Raw genomic sequence first — 17,977 nt, forward strand, 5'->3', positions numbered from 1 at the left:
TATTATACACTGGAATGGAAGTCAACACCGACTTAACCAAACATAACCTTCCTGTCTTGTTAAGCAGCCTACCTTTCCAGCTAGCTAGCCTCCCTTGGACCTTGTCAATAACCTCCTGCACCGTCTTTTTCGCCGCTCTATCGTGGCCAATGTTCACCACTAAATATCTGCCTAGGTTCTGAGTTAAGTGAATCTGAGAAACCCTTGACAAGACCTCCTTCCTCCGCTGAGTGATATTCTTAGAGCATTGAGCCTTAGACTTGGCCAGATTAACTTTCAATCCAGATGCCTTTGTAAAGAGATCAAGAACCTGCATAACCATTTCAACCTGCGATCTTGTTGCTTTGCAGAAAAGGAGAAGGTCGTCAGCAAACATAAGATGCAAAATCCTAGGTCTCCCTTTGGAGATGGCAACAAGTACCCAAGATCCATTAGAAACATAATGAGAGATAAGGTAAGCCAATCGTTCCATACACATAACAAAGAGATACGGAGATAGAGAGTCACCTTGTCTTAGCCCTCTTTGAGGATTAAAATTCTGTAACCTCTCACCATTCCATAGGATTGAAAGTGAAGAAGAGCAAACACACCTCATGATTATGCTAGTTATGTTCTAAGAGAAGCCAAAACTAGTAAGAGTATGTTGAAGAAATCTCCAATCTACTCTATCATATGCCTTCTCTAAATCAATTTTGAAAGCCATAGTACCTTTCTTGGACTTGGTCTTGCGCATAAAATTAAGGATCTCTTGTGCAATAATGATATTCTCGCTCGTTCTTCTCCCCGGGATAAATCCCCCTTGAAGAGGACCAATGACTTCCGTAAGGAAAGGGCGGAAACGATTAACAAGGACCTTAGTTAAAATTTTGTATATGACGTTACATAGGCTTGTAGGCCTAAATTCTTTCATGACCGTCGGTCTGTCCACTTTCGAGATTAAAACAATAAGAGTCTCAAAAAAGGAAGCTTCTAAAACTTCACCTGCAAAAGCTTTACACACAATCTTCCAAATATCCTTTCCAACTAGGTCCCAATACTCCTTAAAGAAAATAGCTTGGAAGCCATCTGGTCTAGGTGCTTTGAAGGAGTTCATCTCCATAACAGTCCTCCTCACCTCCTCAATCGAAACTGGTTCAGAGAGAAACTTGCAGGCCTTTTGACTAAGCTGCGACAGAGGAACCCCATCAAGAACACCAATAGCCACTTCCTCTCGAGAACAAAAAAGTCTCTGGAAAAAATTATTGGCTTCCTCTTTAAGGGAACCCTCATCATTCGACCAAGTTCCATCTTCCAACATAAGGCTGTGAATTTTATTTCTTTTTCTTTTGACAATGGTTTGGAGGTGAAAGAAGCTTGTATTTCTGTCTTTGAACTTGATCCATTTTTCCCTAGATTTTTGGTACCAGTAAATCTCCTCTCTTAAGAGGACAGAATTTAACTCTTGTTGAAGTCGTTTTTCTTCTTCCCTCAAACCAGGGTCATCACAAGACTCCAAAGAAATTTGGACTCTGTTAATATTCTGCTCAAGCTCTCTTTTTGTAATGAAAATGTTGCCAAAAACTTCTAAGTTAAATTTTTGAGCATGTCTTTTTACAGCAGTCAGACTTTTGGATACATCCGGAGACCCAGAGTCCCAGGCCTTGTGAACTACTTCACGGAAGAGGGGATGGGTGGTCCATGCCGCTTGGAATCTGAAAGGACGGTTTTTCTTCCTCTTATTCATACCAGCAGGATTACACATGACCAAGATAGGTGAATGATCAGAGTGATACCTTCCCAGAATTTCGCAAAAAGCCTCAGGATAAAGCAGACGCCAATCTTCATTAAGGAAGGTCCTATCCAATTTTTTTGCTACATCCAATCCTCCCTTAACTCTCTTGTGCCAAGTAAACTTCCTTCCCTTCGTACCCATATCCTAAGTCCGCAGCTATCCATGGCAGTTGCAAAAGCAGGAGATCTGTTAGCGTTGAAGGCCCCTCCTTTCACATCTGTTGAGATGAGAACTTCGTTGAAGTCTCCAAGAGCAATCCAAGGGCAGGAAATAATAGCAGAGAACTTTTCAAGATATTCCCAAAGGGTTCTATATTGCACCTAAGGATGGGCATAAATAACGTTGCACACCCATGCATTAGACCCATTTTACCGCTTCGAAGGAGACACAATGCTCAGTGATATCAAGAATTCTACTTCCCTTCCGAGACTCCTGTACCAGAACCTAGATACCCCCACTCTGGCCCCTAACCTCAAAGATGCCAACACTACTATACCCGAGCTTCTCCCAAAAGAATTTCATCTCATCAAAGACTATGAGTTTCAATATCAATAAAGAAGGTAGGATGGTGATTCTTCACAATCTCCTTAAAGTGCACGCGGGCTAAGTTACTAGATGCCCCTCTCACATTCCACGCTAAGATGCTTATGTTTTCACTATCCATAGCAATAAACAATAAATTTAGGAAAATTACACTACCTGCTTTATAGCTCAAGCACCCTTTTCTCGGCGATCTCCTTTCCCTTTCCAACATTGGGCCCAAAAAACTTCTGGTTCCTTTCATCCTGCTCCTTAGCTCCCGCATCTTGTGGTGAGTTCTGAAGGGAGCGTGGCCTTAGACGCTTTCTGTTATAATGGAAAAAGGGAGTATCTAATTTGCTTCCACTTGTTCCTGCTACTGTTCCCTCGTGTGAAGGAGAAAGATGTTTGGTGTTATTGTCCTTGGATTGATTATTAGACTTGCCTGAGGAGGGATGCCCATATTTCATTAGCCTTTTTGAGAGATTAGCTACCACCAAAGGTCTTTTTGTGACGGGCCTATTGTTCGGGCCCTTGGGATTTAAGATTCTTGTCCACATCTCTTAGAACCTTCCCTTTTTTCTTAATCACCTTAATCCATGCCCCAATTGCCTCCTCCTGATTAGATGCATGAACATCTCCTAATTCCGCATGCACCTTACTAGGCGCTGACTTTGGATATCCCTGATTTTCCTCAGCAATTGAAGACTTGCCAAAAAAGGAAGCATCTTGCTGCTGCTCTGTCTCTGCAGAGTCAGCGTGCTAGTTATCGTTTTCCGGCAAAGGAAAATCTTCCTCCACCGCTTTAACGTCATTAACCTTCTTGCAATCAACTCCAACATGACCATAACACTTGCACTTCTCACAAATCAGTTCAAGATGTTCATAATCCACTTTGTAAATAACATCATCCACTTCAATCTCATCAATCAGCGGCACTCCTAAATCGATGAGGATACATGCCCGGGCAAATTTTCCCCTTTCCGCCTCTTTTGTCGCAATGTCCACTTTAATCGGTTTGCCTACCGCCGTCGCAATACGTTGCATGGCCTTTTCCTGGTAGTAAAAGATCTTCAGCCCATTGAAACGAACCCACACAAGAGTGGAACCAAAGGATTCCTCTGCCGGATGGAACTCAAATGACCAGGGTTTAACTGCCAAATAAAAGCCGTCGATCATCCACGGGCCTCCAAGGAGAACCTTCTCTCGATCTTCCAAAAGATCGCATTTCACCAACATCCAAAATTTCATATCCTCCCTTAAGCCTCCAAATGAAGCATAGTCTATGAGATAAAGCAGTGTGACTGACATGCTTGCCAAGAACCTTCACTACAATGGAGTCTTTGTAGGGTTCAGCTAGAACCTTTCTTCCTTCACTAGAAAAGGTCACTTTAGGCCTTCCCCCATTGCCTCCCTCAACCACAGCAAGACGATCCCCCTCCAGATATTCATCAATAACCAAGGGTTTAGGTGTCGAAACCCCTGAAGGATACCTTGCTTCCGAAGGTCCCTTGCGTGGCTGGTCTCCCCCCACCCTTGCTTCTTTCTTCACCCGCATCCTTGTGCATCCCACGTTGATCCCCTTGTGCCGCCACTCTCTCTCCCCCTCTCGCACCTTCTCTCATTGTGTTTTTCAAATCACACAAACATCATAATTTAGTCCCTCGTTTCAGAATATTAATCTATTGAGACCAAGATATTCTCTAAATTTTCATTTTATTATTTGCTGGTTCTCTTATTCCTTTTTTTTTTTTCAAAATCATGAGCAGAATTAATCTGGTGGATGAAAATTTTCCTCACACTTGTAATCTCATCGCAAACTTTAAGATTTTGTTTGAATTAGTAGTAAATAATGAGAAGTACGAAAATGTAATCAAACTAAATGTCAAGATATGCAATTATATTTATGGAAGGAAAATTGAAACTTATATTTGAATGTATCATTGAGTTTGGACTGTGTTTGAAGAATATATGGTGGACTTATCATATTAGGAATATATCACTTTATAATTAATAGTTTTATTTGAGTCTTGTATTTGAACCAATATTAGTCAATTTCCCATTTTTTTTCACTGAAAGTGTTGGTCTCTTAGACTTAGTAATCTTTTGTTATTATTAGTTTCCATACTAATTTTTAAAAAAATTAAATTTTCTACCTATATAAGTAAAAGTTTTATAATAAAATAATAAACTAAATAAGTACATTTTATTGTGTTTACACTTTACACTGATTTTTAAATCTTATACTAATATTGACATCAATATTCTTTTTTGTGTTAATTATTTTTACTAATTTTGTATTTTATACTAAAATCTTGCCATATCTTATAATTTCTAAACATTGTCGAATCTTTGTATCCGTAATTCTATAATCTATAGCGTATTATTTGTGTATGTTGCAGTGTTAGTCTTCTGTTTCATTTATCCATAGAAGTTTGCCAACCTTTACTTTTCCCCAACTGTCAAAGCAGAAAAAGAGGAAAGGATGCTCTACTTTTTAACAATATTGTACTCGCCTTAAATATTTCCTGAAAGCAAGCATGTTGTTAAATCATTTTATGCTTTATCATTTGCTCTAGTTTGATACATTGCTGCACTTGTCCCTATAATCTAGATTCAAATAGGAAGAGAATTTTGAAGTTCTACTAATATTCAACCATTTGGGTTATATGAATTATTACAATATAATTGACTATAAATTTATTTGCAATATGTACAGAAATATTTTGAAGGCATGGACGAGATAAGTGTTCATGAACATCCATACCTACAAGAAGTCTGGCAAGGTGGTAAAAATGATCTGCAAAAAGATTGGTTTTACAATTTGGAATCTTTGACCTTGAGTGGGATTGAATTTGAATTATATGCAATTCCATCTAATGTTCTTTGTTGCCTGAAGAGACTAAAAGAACTTACTGTGCGTGATTGCGACAAAATAAAATCCATCTTTGAGATGAATGACACCGTGTTTAGGGGAACATTCCAATTAAAGAAGTTGTATTTAGACTGGCTACCGAATATGACACATGTGTGGGAAATGGATAATCAAGGAATTTCCTGCTTTCAAAATCTGCAAGAAGTGATTGTTGAGTCATGTGACAAATTGGAAACACTATTCCCTACAGCTCTGGCCAGGGATCTTAGGATGCTCGAGCAGCTTGATGTAAGTTTCTGCGATGAGTTGCTAGAAATTGTTGGAAGGGAAGATGGAGAGAAAGAGAAAAAGGAAGCAGAAGAAGGCACTACAGGAAAGAGTTTGTTTCCTCGATTAACAAAGCTGAAACTAAATATATTGCCGCAGCTCACTTGCTTTTGCTCTACAACGTTCACTCTGGGTTGCCCCGAGTTACACGTATTAGACGTGATTGGCTGTAATAAGTTGCAGCTATTTCAGGGTCAGCTAAAAGCAGAAGATAGTACTTCAATTACCATACATCCCACTTTCTCGAGCATACAGGTAACATACATGAATTATCTGCTCTCACACTCTGGCGCATTCTTTCTTTCGTTTTCTTCTAATTGTCTGATTAAGAGAAATGTTGTGTACTTATTCTTCCTCTTATAGCAAGTCAATGTATATTACAGTTTCACCACTGGGCTTGATGTAGGGATGTATATTGTCTCATTAATTAATTCAGACTTCTTCCCTTTCTTTGATGGAGTATATTTGTTTTCACCTGGAATAGGTTATTTCTGAGGTGGAGCATTTGTGTCTTAATTGGAAAGACACTTCGGTGTTATGTTCATTGTTAAGTCAAGTTGCAGATGATGAAAAACTTCAATATTTAAATGTGCTCGAGTTATACTTAGATGATGATGTGAATGAGAAGTCCACTTTGCCTTTGCAACTGCTTGAGAAGACACCCAATTTAGAAAAATTGGAAATATACTATTGTATTATCCAGGAGATATTCTCTCAATTAGATACTCCCAAAATCATCAATAGTAATGGGACTCTCGGAAACTTGAAACAGTTGCATCTGTTTGATTTATCTGAACTGAGCTCCATTAGTGGTTTAGAGCACCTGCCAAAGCTACAGTTACTATATGTTTCTGAATGTCCAAGTTTGACATCATTAGTAGTGCAATCTGGCTCCAATCTGAATGAACTGAAAATAAGCAGGTGTCATAGATTAGCATGTTTATTCACATCCCGAACAGCAAGAATGTTAAAAAACCTCAAGGAGATGTGTATTTACAGTTGCGAATCAATGAAAGAAATCGTGGGAGAAGATGAGCAAGATGAGATACAGGAGAATCAAGAGATCAAATTTGAGCGACTAGAGAGGATAAGACTTGAAGATTTGGAAAGCCTGGATTGCTTTTATCCAGGCAATGCTACTCTGCAGTTACCCTCTTTGATTCAGGTGGAGATACTAGAGTGCCCCAAGGTGAAAATTTTCTCTCGTGGTCCGATAAATGCGGAATCCTTTAGAGGAATTCGATATTCTTACTACCAAGATGATGATTTGGTCTTCCACAGTGATCTTAACTCCAGCATAGGAAGGTTGTTCTTGTATCAGGTAAGGACTCTTATCTGTATCCAATTTTGTTGTGACAAAAACATAATTTGACTATCGCATCTTACAATGAAGTAAAATTTTGTATCTCACTGCAAATTTTGTTACAATTTCAAAAAGACTATTTCTTAAATTAATGATGATTAATACACATATAGTTTGATTAAATATAATATTGAAAATCTTAAACCGCTGAGAAATTTAAGTCCTAGTAATATTTTTTCTTGCTGTTCATATTGAATAGTTATTGTCAAGGATGAATTAGGACATTATGATGCTTGTAGTCCAGCTAGATTAAGAGGCAAAACTGATTCATATGAACTATAAAAATACCAGTAAACATTATTTATTGAGTATGAATATGCTCTCATTGATATAATGTGTTTTCCTGACTTTCCCTTTCTTCCCTTTTCTTCCTTTTAATTCCAGGGACATTTAGCTCTTGGTGATTTTCCACAGCTGGAAGAGATATGGCTTGGTGCACAGGAGATTCCAAGTGACTTTTCTTTCAGCAAATTGAAATCTTTGAAGGTGGAAGGATGTGAATTTTTATCTGATGCAGTACTGTCATCTCATTTATTTCCTCTGCTAGAAAATTTGGAAGAGTTGTGCGTACAAAAATGTGATCGTGTGAAGGCAATATTTGATTTGAAGGATACATCAACTCGTGATCCAAACATGATTGTTACACTTGGATTGAAGACACTGATTTTGAAGCAGTTGCCAACTCTGAGGCATGTTTGGAACAAGGATCCTGAAGGATATCTCAGTCTTCCATCTCTCTGCAAAGTTATTGTTGATGAATGTAAAAGTATAAAGACTTTGCTCCCGTCATCAAATACCGAAAAAGAAGAACCATGTGCAATATTGCCATCTCATTTACTTTCGTTCTTAAGTAAGTTGGAAGAGTTGCAGGTGCGAAAATGTGATTCTGTTGGGGCAATATTTGATATGATAGATGCACCAAAACATGATGCAGACATGATTATTATTCCCTTGAGGACATTGATCTTGGAGCGGCTTCCAAATCTGAGCCATGTTTGGAACAGTGACCCTAAAGGAAGCCTGAGCCTTGCATTGGAGAAAGTTACTGTCAATGAATGTAAAAGCATAAAGAGTTTGTTTCCAGCATCAGTTGCAAAAGATAATATACAAAAGTTAGATGTGAGATGCTGTGCCGAGTTAGTGGAAATTGTTGCAAACAATGAAGCAACGATAAAAGAAGCAAACAAAGAGGTTACTATTTTCACGAAGTTAACCTCATTGACACTCTGTGATTTGCCAAATCTGAAGAGCATTTGTTCTGAAATGCAAATTATAGATTCATCAAAGTTGGATGGCTGTGAAAAATCTTCATCAAGTGCAATACTACCATCTTATTTACTTCCTTGCCTAAGTAAGTTGGAAGAGTTGCAGGTGCAAAAATGTGATTCTGTTGAGGCAATATTTGATGTGATAGATGCACCAACACATGATGCAAACATGATTGTTATTCCCTTGAAGACATTGATTTTGGAGCAGCTTCCAAATCTGAGCCATGTTTGGAACAAGGATCCTAAAGGAAGCCTGAGCCTTTCGTTGGAAAAAGTTACTGTCAATGAATGTAAAAGCATAAAGAGTTTGTTTCCAGCATCAGTTGCAAAAGATAATATACAAAGATTAGATGTGAGAAGCTGTGTGAAGTTAGTGGAAATTGTTGCAAACAATGAAGCAGCCAAAGAAGAAGCAAACAAAGAGGTTACTTTGCTCACGAAGTTAACCTCATTGACACTCTGTGATTTGCCAAATCTGAAGAGCATTTGTTCTGAAATGCAGATTATAGATTCATCAGATGTGGATGGCTGTGAAAAACTTTCCTCAAGTGCAATACTTCCATCTTATTTACTTCCATGTCTAAGTAAGTTGGAAGAGTTGCAGGTGCAAAAATGTGATTCTGTTGAGGCAATATTTGATGTGATAGATGCACCAACACATGACTCAAACATGATTATTACAATTCCCTTGAAGAGAATGACTTTGGAGCATCTTCCAACTATGAGGCATGTTTGGAACAAGGATCCGCAAGGTAGTATCAGCCTTGCATTGGAAGCAGTTACCATCAATGAATGTAAAAGCATCAAGAGTCTGTTTCCAGCATCAGTTGCCAAAGATAACCTACAAAAATTAGAAGTGAGAAATTGTGTGGAGTTGGTGGAAATTGTTGCTAGAGATGAAGCAGCCACCAAAGAAGCAAGTAAAGAGCTAGCTATGTTTCCCAAGTTAACTTTGTTGGTGCTATGTGATTTGCCAAATCTTGGTTGTATCTGTTCTGGAATGCAAATTCTTGATTGGCCACTATTAGAAAAATTAAATGTTTATCATTGTGAAAATCTGAAGGTATTAGCAGCAAATTCCCCAAATTCTCCACGTTCTTATCCAGAGGATCAAGATACCATTACAATAGAAAGTCATGGCATCCTTTCAACTGGATCGGTATGTCCGAAAGCTCTGTTACCAGCAATTTGCACTGAGTTCTCATGTTTATTAGTTTGATATATAACTTCCAAGTTTCTGGTTAAACACAGAGAATATGCATTTAGTCTTTATAGATATTGAAGAGGTTTATTTTACTTTTTATAAATCTGTTAAAACACACACGTGTGCATAAATTTCTATTATATTTTCATACCTAATCATGCATATCCTTAACTTTTATAAATGTCACTTTTTAATATTGCTAGCTGAAAGCAGGGACTAAAAGTTATTAGTAAAATGAGGAATCAAAAGAGAGTGAATTAATTTGTTATTCCAATAGTTATAAATACTAAATAACTAAATTCTAGAAAAGGTAAATTAAATGGACATTGTCCCTATCTTAATTTCTTATTGATTTCTTATCCTAGGTTGCCCTTCAGTTGGTGAAACTGTCCCTGAATAAGGAAGACATCATTATGATTGAGCAAGAACTACCTCATGTGGACCTCCAAAAAATAAAAACCCTCACTTTGCAGAGTTTTAATGATGATTCAGATACATTTCCAAATGATTTCTTTACAAAGGTGCCACTACCCAATATAAAAAAGCTACGCCTGATAGACAGTGCTTTTGAAGCGTTATTCCACTCGCAAAGGCCTGAGCTAGAACAACATACCAAAATCCTTTCACAGCTTAAAAAATTGGAGCTTAAAAATCTATACAAGCTCAAATCCATAGGGTTGGAGCACAGTTGGGTGGCCCCACTTCTTGAAAATCTCAAGGTCTTGAAAGTCTTGGAATGCAGTTGTTTGACAAATTTGGTACCATCTACTGTACAATCTTTCTCCTGCTTGACTGAACTGCATGTAGAGGGTTGTGCAAGATTGCAATACTTGTTCACATCCTCAACTGCCAAACGTTTGGTTGCATTGGACGAGATATCTGTTTCCAACTGTGAATTGCTGGAAACCGTAGTGGCACATGAAGAGAGTGATAAACCAGATGATCAAGTGATATTCCCGGAACTCTGGAACCTGTCTCTCAGCAAGTTACCAAGACTTGGAAGCTTCTACACAGGGAACTCAACTTTGAAGTTCCGGTGGTTGATGAATGTTACGATCACCGAGTGCAAGTGCATGGAAACTTTCTCTCGCGGTAATCTGGTGGTAGCACACAAGCTACGAAATGTGGATATAGATGAAGAGCATTTGTCCAAAGTTGATCTGAATACTGTGATCCAGCAACAGTTTGAGAAAAAGGAAAGGAAGCAACCTTAAGTTAGCACAATCAAAATCTCACTCACACGACTTATTCGTAAGTGTATACATACTATTCAATACTACCCAATTCAAACTTAAATAACTGTTTATTTGGATATGTTGGTTTTTTAATACACCACTTTGTCTAATTGGGCAATAAGTTTAAAATGGAGGGAATATTGTCTAATGAGCTAAGTTAATTCTCAAGGGTAAGAACTACATATGCTGGTAACTGATATTAACTAATTACACCATGTCTATCTGCTCATAGTATATGTTTTTTTTTCCCGTGCTGCAGTGCACTAGTTGGAAGCTAAACATTCAAGAAAATTGTACTGGTTCAGTTTTTGATTATTTTAATTTTCATTAGTGATGGCTCTGTTCATCATCTAATGATTGTTGTCCTTTGTGAATATTAATTAGCCACAGCCACAATTGGTTGATGTTTATTCCACCTGAATTATTTTGATACTTTGAAGAGAGTAATTGTGAAAAAGATTCATTCAACATTGAGTAATACATACGTGACTTGATATATAAGTTAGATATACACTGAATTCACAATTGATTCTCATTCGATCTTCTTCTAGAACATGTCTGACATCTTTATAACAAAGTATCTCTAGGTGAGTTTTTTGCAGAGATAGCAAATATTGAAGGGTGTGTTTGATTTATTTATTTATTTATTTATTTATTTTCAGAATTTTATGAAAGAAAAAGGTAAAAACAGTAAAAATAATAAAATTCTGTTTTCCGTTTTCACTTTCGGTTGTTTTTTCTTCACAAAATTCTGAAAATAAGAAACATTGAAAATGAAAACACAAAATAAACGCATTAGACCTTGCGTTGTAAATGTGACTTGGTTTGGGTGGTTGTAATTCAACACATGAAGAATCTTATTTAATTTCTTTTCTTTCAATTCTAAAACTGTTTTTACTTTTTGCAAATATCTTACATACCTGTTTATGAAATTTTATGTTGAAGGTTGTATGGGACTCCAAATGCAGCAAGAGCAAAAGTGGATCACATCATGACAACAACTGTTCAAATAATAAAGTGGTTGTTTCTTTATTGTTGAAATGTGGTGTGCATGAAATAAGTTCCCTGTAATCTTACAGAGAAGAAGTGTGAATGGCTTTTAAGTGACATGAAAGTATTATTATTTTGTATTTTCGTACATGATGTGAGGTGTGTGTATTATTTTGAAGTTATTGAAACTGTACTTGTAGAAAATAAAAGTGACCTCCAATTTTAGAGGAGTATGGTTTGTGTAGAAGTTGTGAGAGATTGTTCTAAGAACAGAGTTGACAATGGCATATATGTTTAAAACTTCGATAAAGATGACTTGTATGTTTAGAGAAGAGATAAGACATATGTAGTTGTTTCTTTGCTTAGGCTCCCCTATCATGCTTCCGAGGTTTGCATTATGGTTTTGAAAATTACGAAAACTAGAATGATGACTCAAATAAATGATAACAGCTGTTAATAAATATTATAAAACAATTTTAAATACATAATTACAAATATGAATAGAAAAATATTTTGTGAAATAATAAAAGTTTAATCACATGAAAATATTCGTTATAAATTTATACAAATTTTAAGATTTGCAGTTATTTATAGGTCAAATTATCTTTACTAAAAATTTTATATATACACATAAAAAATTAGTCATTATATATTTGCGTATAAGTATTTGTGTTGTTTCACTTTTAATGTGTATTTTATATTTTAATATGTATTTTATACAAGTAACTGTTTTTTGTGTATGCACATAGCATCGTTGTATCTTTATTCATTTCTATTTCAAAAATTAAAATTTTATATGTCTATATTATCAATTATTTTGATAAGTATAAATAAATTGTACTTTTATTGGATAGAATTAAAATATAAATATTAAAATAAAATAATATTATTTTAAAGGAGAAATTTGTTTGGTGTATTGGAGATCTTGAACAGAATTTTTAGTTCTTTAAATAGAAGAGAGAAGGGTAGCTAGCTAATGAGATGGACTATGTCCATATTGTTGATTCTTGTTTCGGGCCTTACCTAGAACTCGATGGTTGGGCTTTGAAGGGAAGACCCAAACATTAAAGGGGGGTGGTCTCCGACTTGTTCGAGTCTGGGAGCCGCCGTCTGAGTTGTATGTTTCGAAGAATGGCGGGTGGTACCTGCAAAGACACTCCGATGCCTAAGTCAGCAAAAGGGTAAGCAGGTTTTGAATGAATTGGAACTTGATTTTACCTGAGTTTATTAGTGTATTTATAGGTGATGATCCAATAACCACCGTTGAAGTAGTTCCACTTCTGGGGGTGGATAACTGTCCCTTTATCTTAGGGTTGTTGGGATATCTCTTCTAGAAGTGGGTGAGAGATTTTAGGAGGCAGTTATTCACTTAGATAAGTATTGGCTGCCTTCTGGCGTTGACTCTGACCTCTTTAAGGAGCTCGGACAAACAGTGAAGGCCAACCTTTTGGATTGGGCCTCTTAACTTAGTTTGGGCCTGGCTTATTACTTGGGACAGGGTATGAACAGTGCCCCTACTCGATTCCGATATCTTTTTGTGAGTTGGATTCGAGTATTGGATTCAGGAATATTCGAGTTGGCTTCTTACCATCACGTCGGAAAACCGACGTGATTTTGGTTTCTGGAAAGGCATGATTTCAAATTATGAACTGTCCCGTCGCTTTGGCTTTTCGCATTTATGAGTGGAGGGCGGTTACATTGGTAACGGTGCGCTCCCTTAATGAGGGGGTCACTTGATGATAATGCCCCTAACACCTTATAAATGTCTTTCCCTCCTCTTTCTTCATTTTCTTTTGTCTTCTCTTTGAAGTTTTCTCTTTCTGCTCCTTCATTTTCTTACTCAAACCCTTGGGCTCTTTCTCTTTGCTATTCTGCAGCGTCGTACTTGGGATTTTTCTTTATCTTTTTCACAAAGGTTAGTTCTTTGCACCCTCTTTTCATTTTTACAGTATTTTCTTTATCTTTGCTTGATATACTGTATGTCGGAGAGGGGTCTTGTATCTTTAATGCATTTTTGTTATTTGTAGTAAGAAATTCTGGGATTTTTGCATTTTCTTTTTTACAAAAATAATTTCTTTTGCCGCTATTGACTGCTTTCTTTGTTTGTTTTAGAAGAAGTGTCTTATCTTCGAGAGCCCTGTTTTTTTATGGTTTCTTTTTCCTTGTAGGTTTTATCACTTTTATATACACTTCCTCATTATTGAAAAATGTCTTCTCGTATCCCTGAGACTCTCTTAAGATGGGTAGATGCCTCAGTTCTTTTTGAAAGCTCTGTAGTGGATAACGTTTTTATGATCGAACTCCGAAAATACCATAGTATCTGTAGTCTTGATGCTGATGAACCTAAGTATGAGTTAGTAGCACCAGACCCTGAGGATCGGGTTTGCTGTGGGAGGACTGATGATTCTGACCCCCACTTCTTTTTCATGTATGACCGCCTCTTCACCCGCTTGGGGGTTACTTTCCGTTTTTCCGACTTTGAGGTAAAGGTTTTATCTCATTGCCGGGTGGCTCCTACCCAACTCTACCCCAATTCTTGGGGTTTCCTAAAAATATACCAACTCATTAGCCAAGAGCTTGACTTCCTGACTTCTTTACGAATCTTTTTCTACCTTTTTCACCTGACTAAGCCTTTCAGTGCTTCAAATAAACAAAACAAACAACAGTGGGTGTCTTTCCGAGCTATTCAAGGCCGGAAAGTATTTTCCATCTTTGATGAATCTTTCCATGATTTCAAAAACTTTTCTTCAAGATCCAGGCTGTAGAGGACCATCACCTTTTTTTTCCAAACGAAAATAACGAGCCCCGATTTCTCCTGTACTGGTTCGAGACCTCTCCTATAGAGAAATATGATCTAACTAACTTGGATGAAATAGAGGAGGCTATTGTTGGGTTTTTCCGAGAGGCTTGGGGGCGGGCTCCAAACCTGGATACCAAGAAATTTCTTCTTGGCTCTCCAAATTTTGTACGGATCGAGCTAGGTAGTTTTTTTTTTATCTCTTTGGTGCTAATTTCGATAACTTCCGACTTGTATTTATTCCAACTTGTATACTAACCAAGTTTTTTTTCTTTGGGAAATGGTGAAAAGTGGGTCGAGCGCTGCTTACCAGAAGGTGCAGGAGGCGAAGAGGAAGGCTCGTGCCCGAGCTGACGCCCAGAAAGTTGGAACTTTTAGCAATCTTCTCTCCCATGGGTCTGGTTTGGGGACCTCTTCTTCCAGGCCGATTTTGGTAAATCCTATTCCTACTCCTCCTCTTCCTCCTCCTTCCCCTGTCCTCCCGATTCAGCCCCCTCCAGAACCTGAGAATAAAAAATGCAAGACCTCGGAGACCGGTTCCTCTATTGCTGGGGAGGCCAGTTTTGATGGTCCAAAATTCGCGAGGAAGCACATCCTTCCATACAGTTAATTTTCTATGGATGATGCTTCCCTTCGAAACCATCTTCAGGTTCTAATTCGGGGGGGAATTTGGACTGCCGGGGTCTATACTTCTCTTCTTGATATTTTTAACAAGGCTCCCTTAAGTGCTTCTAAAAAATCCATAGAAGACCTTGAAGGGAGGATTGTCATGTATCAGGAAGAGGAGAAGAGGCTGCAGGAGGAGAATTCTTGGTTGAAGGAAGAGCTTGTCCAACTCCAGGGGAGGGAGAAAAAATTAATGGGCCAATGTGCTATGACTGAGGGGTTGAAGGAGAAGTCTGAGAAAAATTATGTTAGGCTCTTTTCGGATAATCTTGATCTGAAAAAATAGCTGGACCTGAATCGGGAGGCCTATCAGGACTTGGAGGACTCCATTGTTGAGAGTCTTGAATAGATGTTTAGGGTGTTTAAGGAACAAGTCGGAGTGATTGCTCCCGACTTGGACCTTTCTCCCCTTTGCCCCGATAAAGTGGTTGTCAATGGAGAGATAGTTTCTCCTCTTCGTCCTGAGACAGAATCTGATTTGAAGACTCGTGGGCAGCGCATTATTGAATCTCCTTCTCCTGAGGCTGAGTAGATGGAAGGGTTCCTGCCGAGTTCTTCTTTTCATCCAGGCGAAGCTCCGACCACTACTTCCGAAGAGATGCTTCCGACCCCTCCGACTTCCACGACTGCAGCTCCGACTTCCTCTCTTGGAGATGATTTGAACCCCCTTCTTGATCTGAAGTGATTGAAGCTATTTTAAGGCCTGACTTGTGGGTCCTTTTTATGAAATCTTTTTATATTTATTTGTATACTTTGCTTGAGGTTCCTTAACATTGGGTCCTTTTTATAGGGTCTTTAACAACAATTGTTGTTTCTGGTCCTTTTTTGGGCAGGACCTTTAACAAAGTAATCGTTTTATTGTTTATGTGATAACGCTGCGTTTATTTGAAAACTTTTGTTGAATGATTTAAGGCCTTTACAAGGTTTTTTTGAAAAAACCTTTGTTTTGATTTTTGGACAGAAAGCTTTTACTATGTGAAGCCTTTTAAGTTATGAGAAAACCTTTTTGCTAAGTAATGTTTTTCTTTGGCAAAGTCTTTATGAAAAGCTTTTATCGTTGATTCCCTAAGGAACTCTCACATCTCTTTGTTTTCCATTACTCTGACCTTGTACGTTCAATTTTGCTTTGTCTGTTGAATCGTTTATATAACTTAGGTTATTCTTGTGATGTATTTTACTCTGCTCGGGCTTTCCAACTTGTAAGTCATAAGCTATATCGTGTCCGAGCTTGCCATAATCATTTTTTATAACCTCTTTACACTGACTTGTGCCTTGTCGCTTTATCTTGCCGACCATGTAGGTCGGTTGGTGCGGAATTTATAACCACAAACTAACCGGCAAGTGCACCAGGTCGTACCAAGTAATACCTCAGGTGAGTGAGGGTCGATCCCACGAGGATTGATGGATCAAGCAACAATGATCGAGTGATTGGCTTAGTCAGACAAACAGAAAATGGTGTTTGAGATTTCAAAAGCATTAAACAGTAAATTCAGAATATCAGAAGACATGCAGTAAATAAGTTGAGAATAATATATGGAGAAACAGTTAAGGCTTCAGAGTTATCTATTTTCTGGATTGATTTTTCTTACTAACTATTTTAATCATGCAAGATTTAATTCATGGCAAACTATATGTGACTAAACCCTAATTCCTTAGACCTTTTTAGTCTCCTCTAACTCTCATCAACCGCCAATTTCTTGGTCAATTAATTCCAATTAGATGGTGAAGTTTAATTCTAGTTATTATGCCACAAAAATCCTAATTATCCAAATATAAGAGGATTATATGTCACGTATCCCGTTAAGTCCAGATAATTAGAATTTAGGAGAAATTATTTTCAAGCTGTTGTTCAAGTAAAGAGCTTTTCCAAGTTATACAAGAACTCAATTAGAAAGAGGGTTATACTTCCGTTCCACCCAAATTCATAAGATAACGAACGAAAATAATTCTTGAATTATAAATCAGTACATGAATTAAACTAGAGAAACAATAGACAGAGCTCCTAACCTTAACAGTGGATGTTTAGTTGCTCATGGTTCATAGTGGAAACTAGGATTCTCTTAAATTGTAAATTGGAATGAGGTGGAATAATAGAAGAGAAGTTTCTTTTTTCCTTTTATATCTAATCCTAATTAATTTAAAATCTATTTTCTAAAATTAAAATAATATCTTTTCCTATTTTAAAATAAAATACAAATTTAAATCAAAATTAGTTAATCTTCGAGCACTCCTAATTCGGACGCTGGGACCACCAATCATGCGCCTTACTTGGTGAACTTCTGCGCCTAACTTGAGTTGTTGTTGTGCATTGTGCATGCTTGTTAGTGTCTTGCGCCTTACTCAAGGATACCTTGCACCTTACTTGAGCTTGGATGCATGGTTTTGAGTTCACTTGAATGATTCTGTGCCTTACTTGGAGAATTTGTGTGCCTTACTTGAGGAGTCACGCCTATAGTTGCATGTTGTTGTTGTCTTGCGCCTAACTTGAGAAATCTCAAGTTAGGCGCAGCCTTGGCCAAATTGGTGGGAGAAAATGTGGACTATTATATATCATTGGAAAGCTCTAGAAGTTTGCTTTCCAACGCCACTAAAATCACGTCCATTGGACCTCTGTAGCTCGAGTTATTCAGGTTCGAGTGCAGAGAGATCAGGTTGACAGCATCATTCGCCTTCTTCTTTTTTTCTGTGAAAACTCCATCAAATACAGCCAAATGCTACCTAAAATAAACAGAATTACACACGACTCAAAGTAACATCCATAGTGGATAAAAGATAATTAATTCTTGATTAAACTCAACAAATTAAATGCAAATTCACTAGAAAAAGATAGGAAAGATGCTCACGCATCACAACACCAAACTTGAATTATTGCTTGTCCTCAAGCAACCAAACTAATATAGGCTTAGGATGTGAATTTGCATGAGAATGAGAGTTTGATTAAGCTCATGTCTCTTCTTATATT

General features: G+C 37.5%; 1 protein-coding gene across 4 annotated transcripts in view; it reads left to right on the plus strand.

The window, feature by feature from the left end:
* Positions 1–11,862, plus strand: part of LOC112726852 (uncharacterized) — a 38,054-nt gene extending 26,192 nt beyond the window's left edge. For all 4 annotated transcript variants that reach the window (XM_025776393.3, XM_025776394.3, XM_025776396.3 and 1 more), the window contains 5 exons: positions 5,010–5,747; positions 5,977–6,813; positions 7,240–9,282; positions 9,693–10,578; positions 11,508–11,862. In XM_025776393.3, coding sequence (XP_025632178.1) covers positions 5,010–5,747; positions 5,977–6,813; positions 7,240–9,282; positions 9,693–10,541 — 4,467 coding nt within the window. In that variant the 3' untranslated portion in view covers positions 10,542–10,578; positions 11,508–11,862. The remainder of the gene's footprint in view (positions 1–5,009; positions 5,748–5,976; positions 6,814–7,239; positions 9,283–9,692; positions 10,579–11,507) is intronic.
* Positions 11,863–17,977: the final 6,115 nt, after the last annotated feature.

Source organism: Arachis hypogaea, chromosome 12, assembly GCF_003086295.3.
Source record: "Arachis hypogaea cultivar Tifrunner chromosome 12, arahy.Tifrunner.gnm2.J5K5, whole genome shotgun sequence".
NCBI classification, from domain to species: Eukaryota; Viridiplantae; Streptophyta; class Magnoliopsida; order Fabales; family Fabaceae; genus Arachis; species Arachis hypogaea.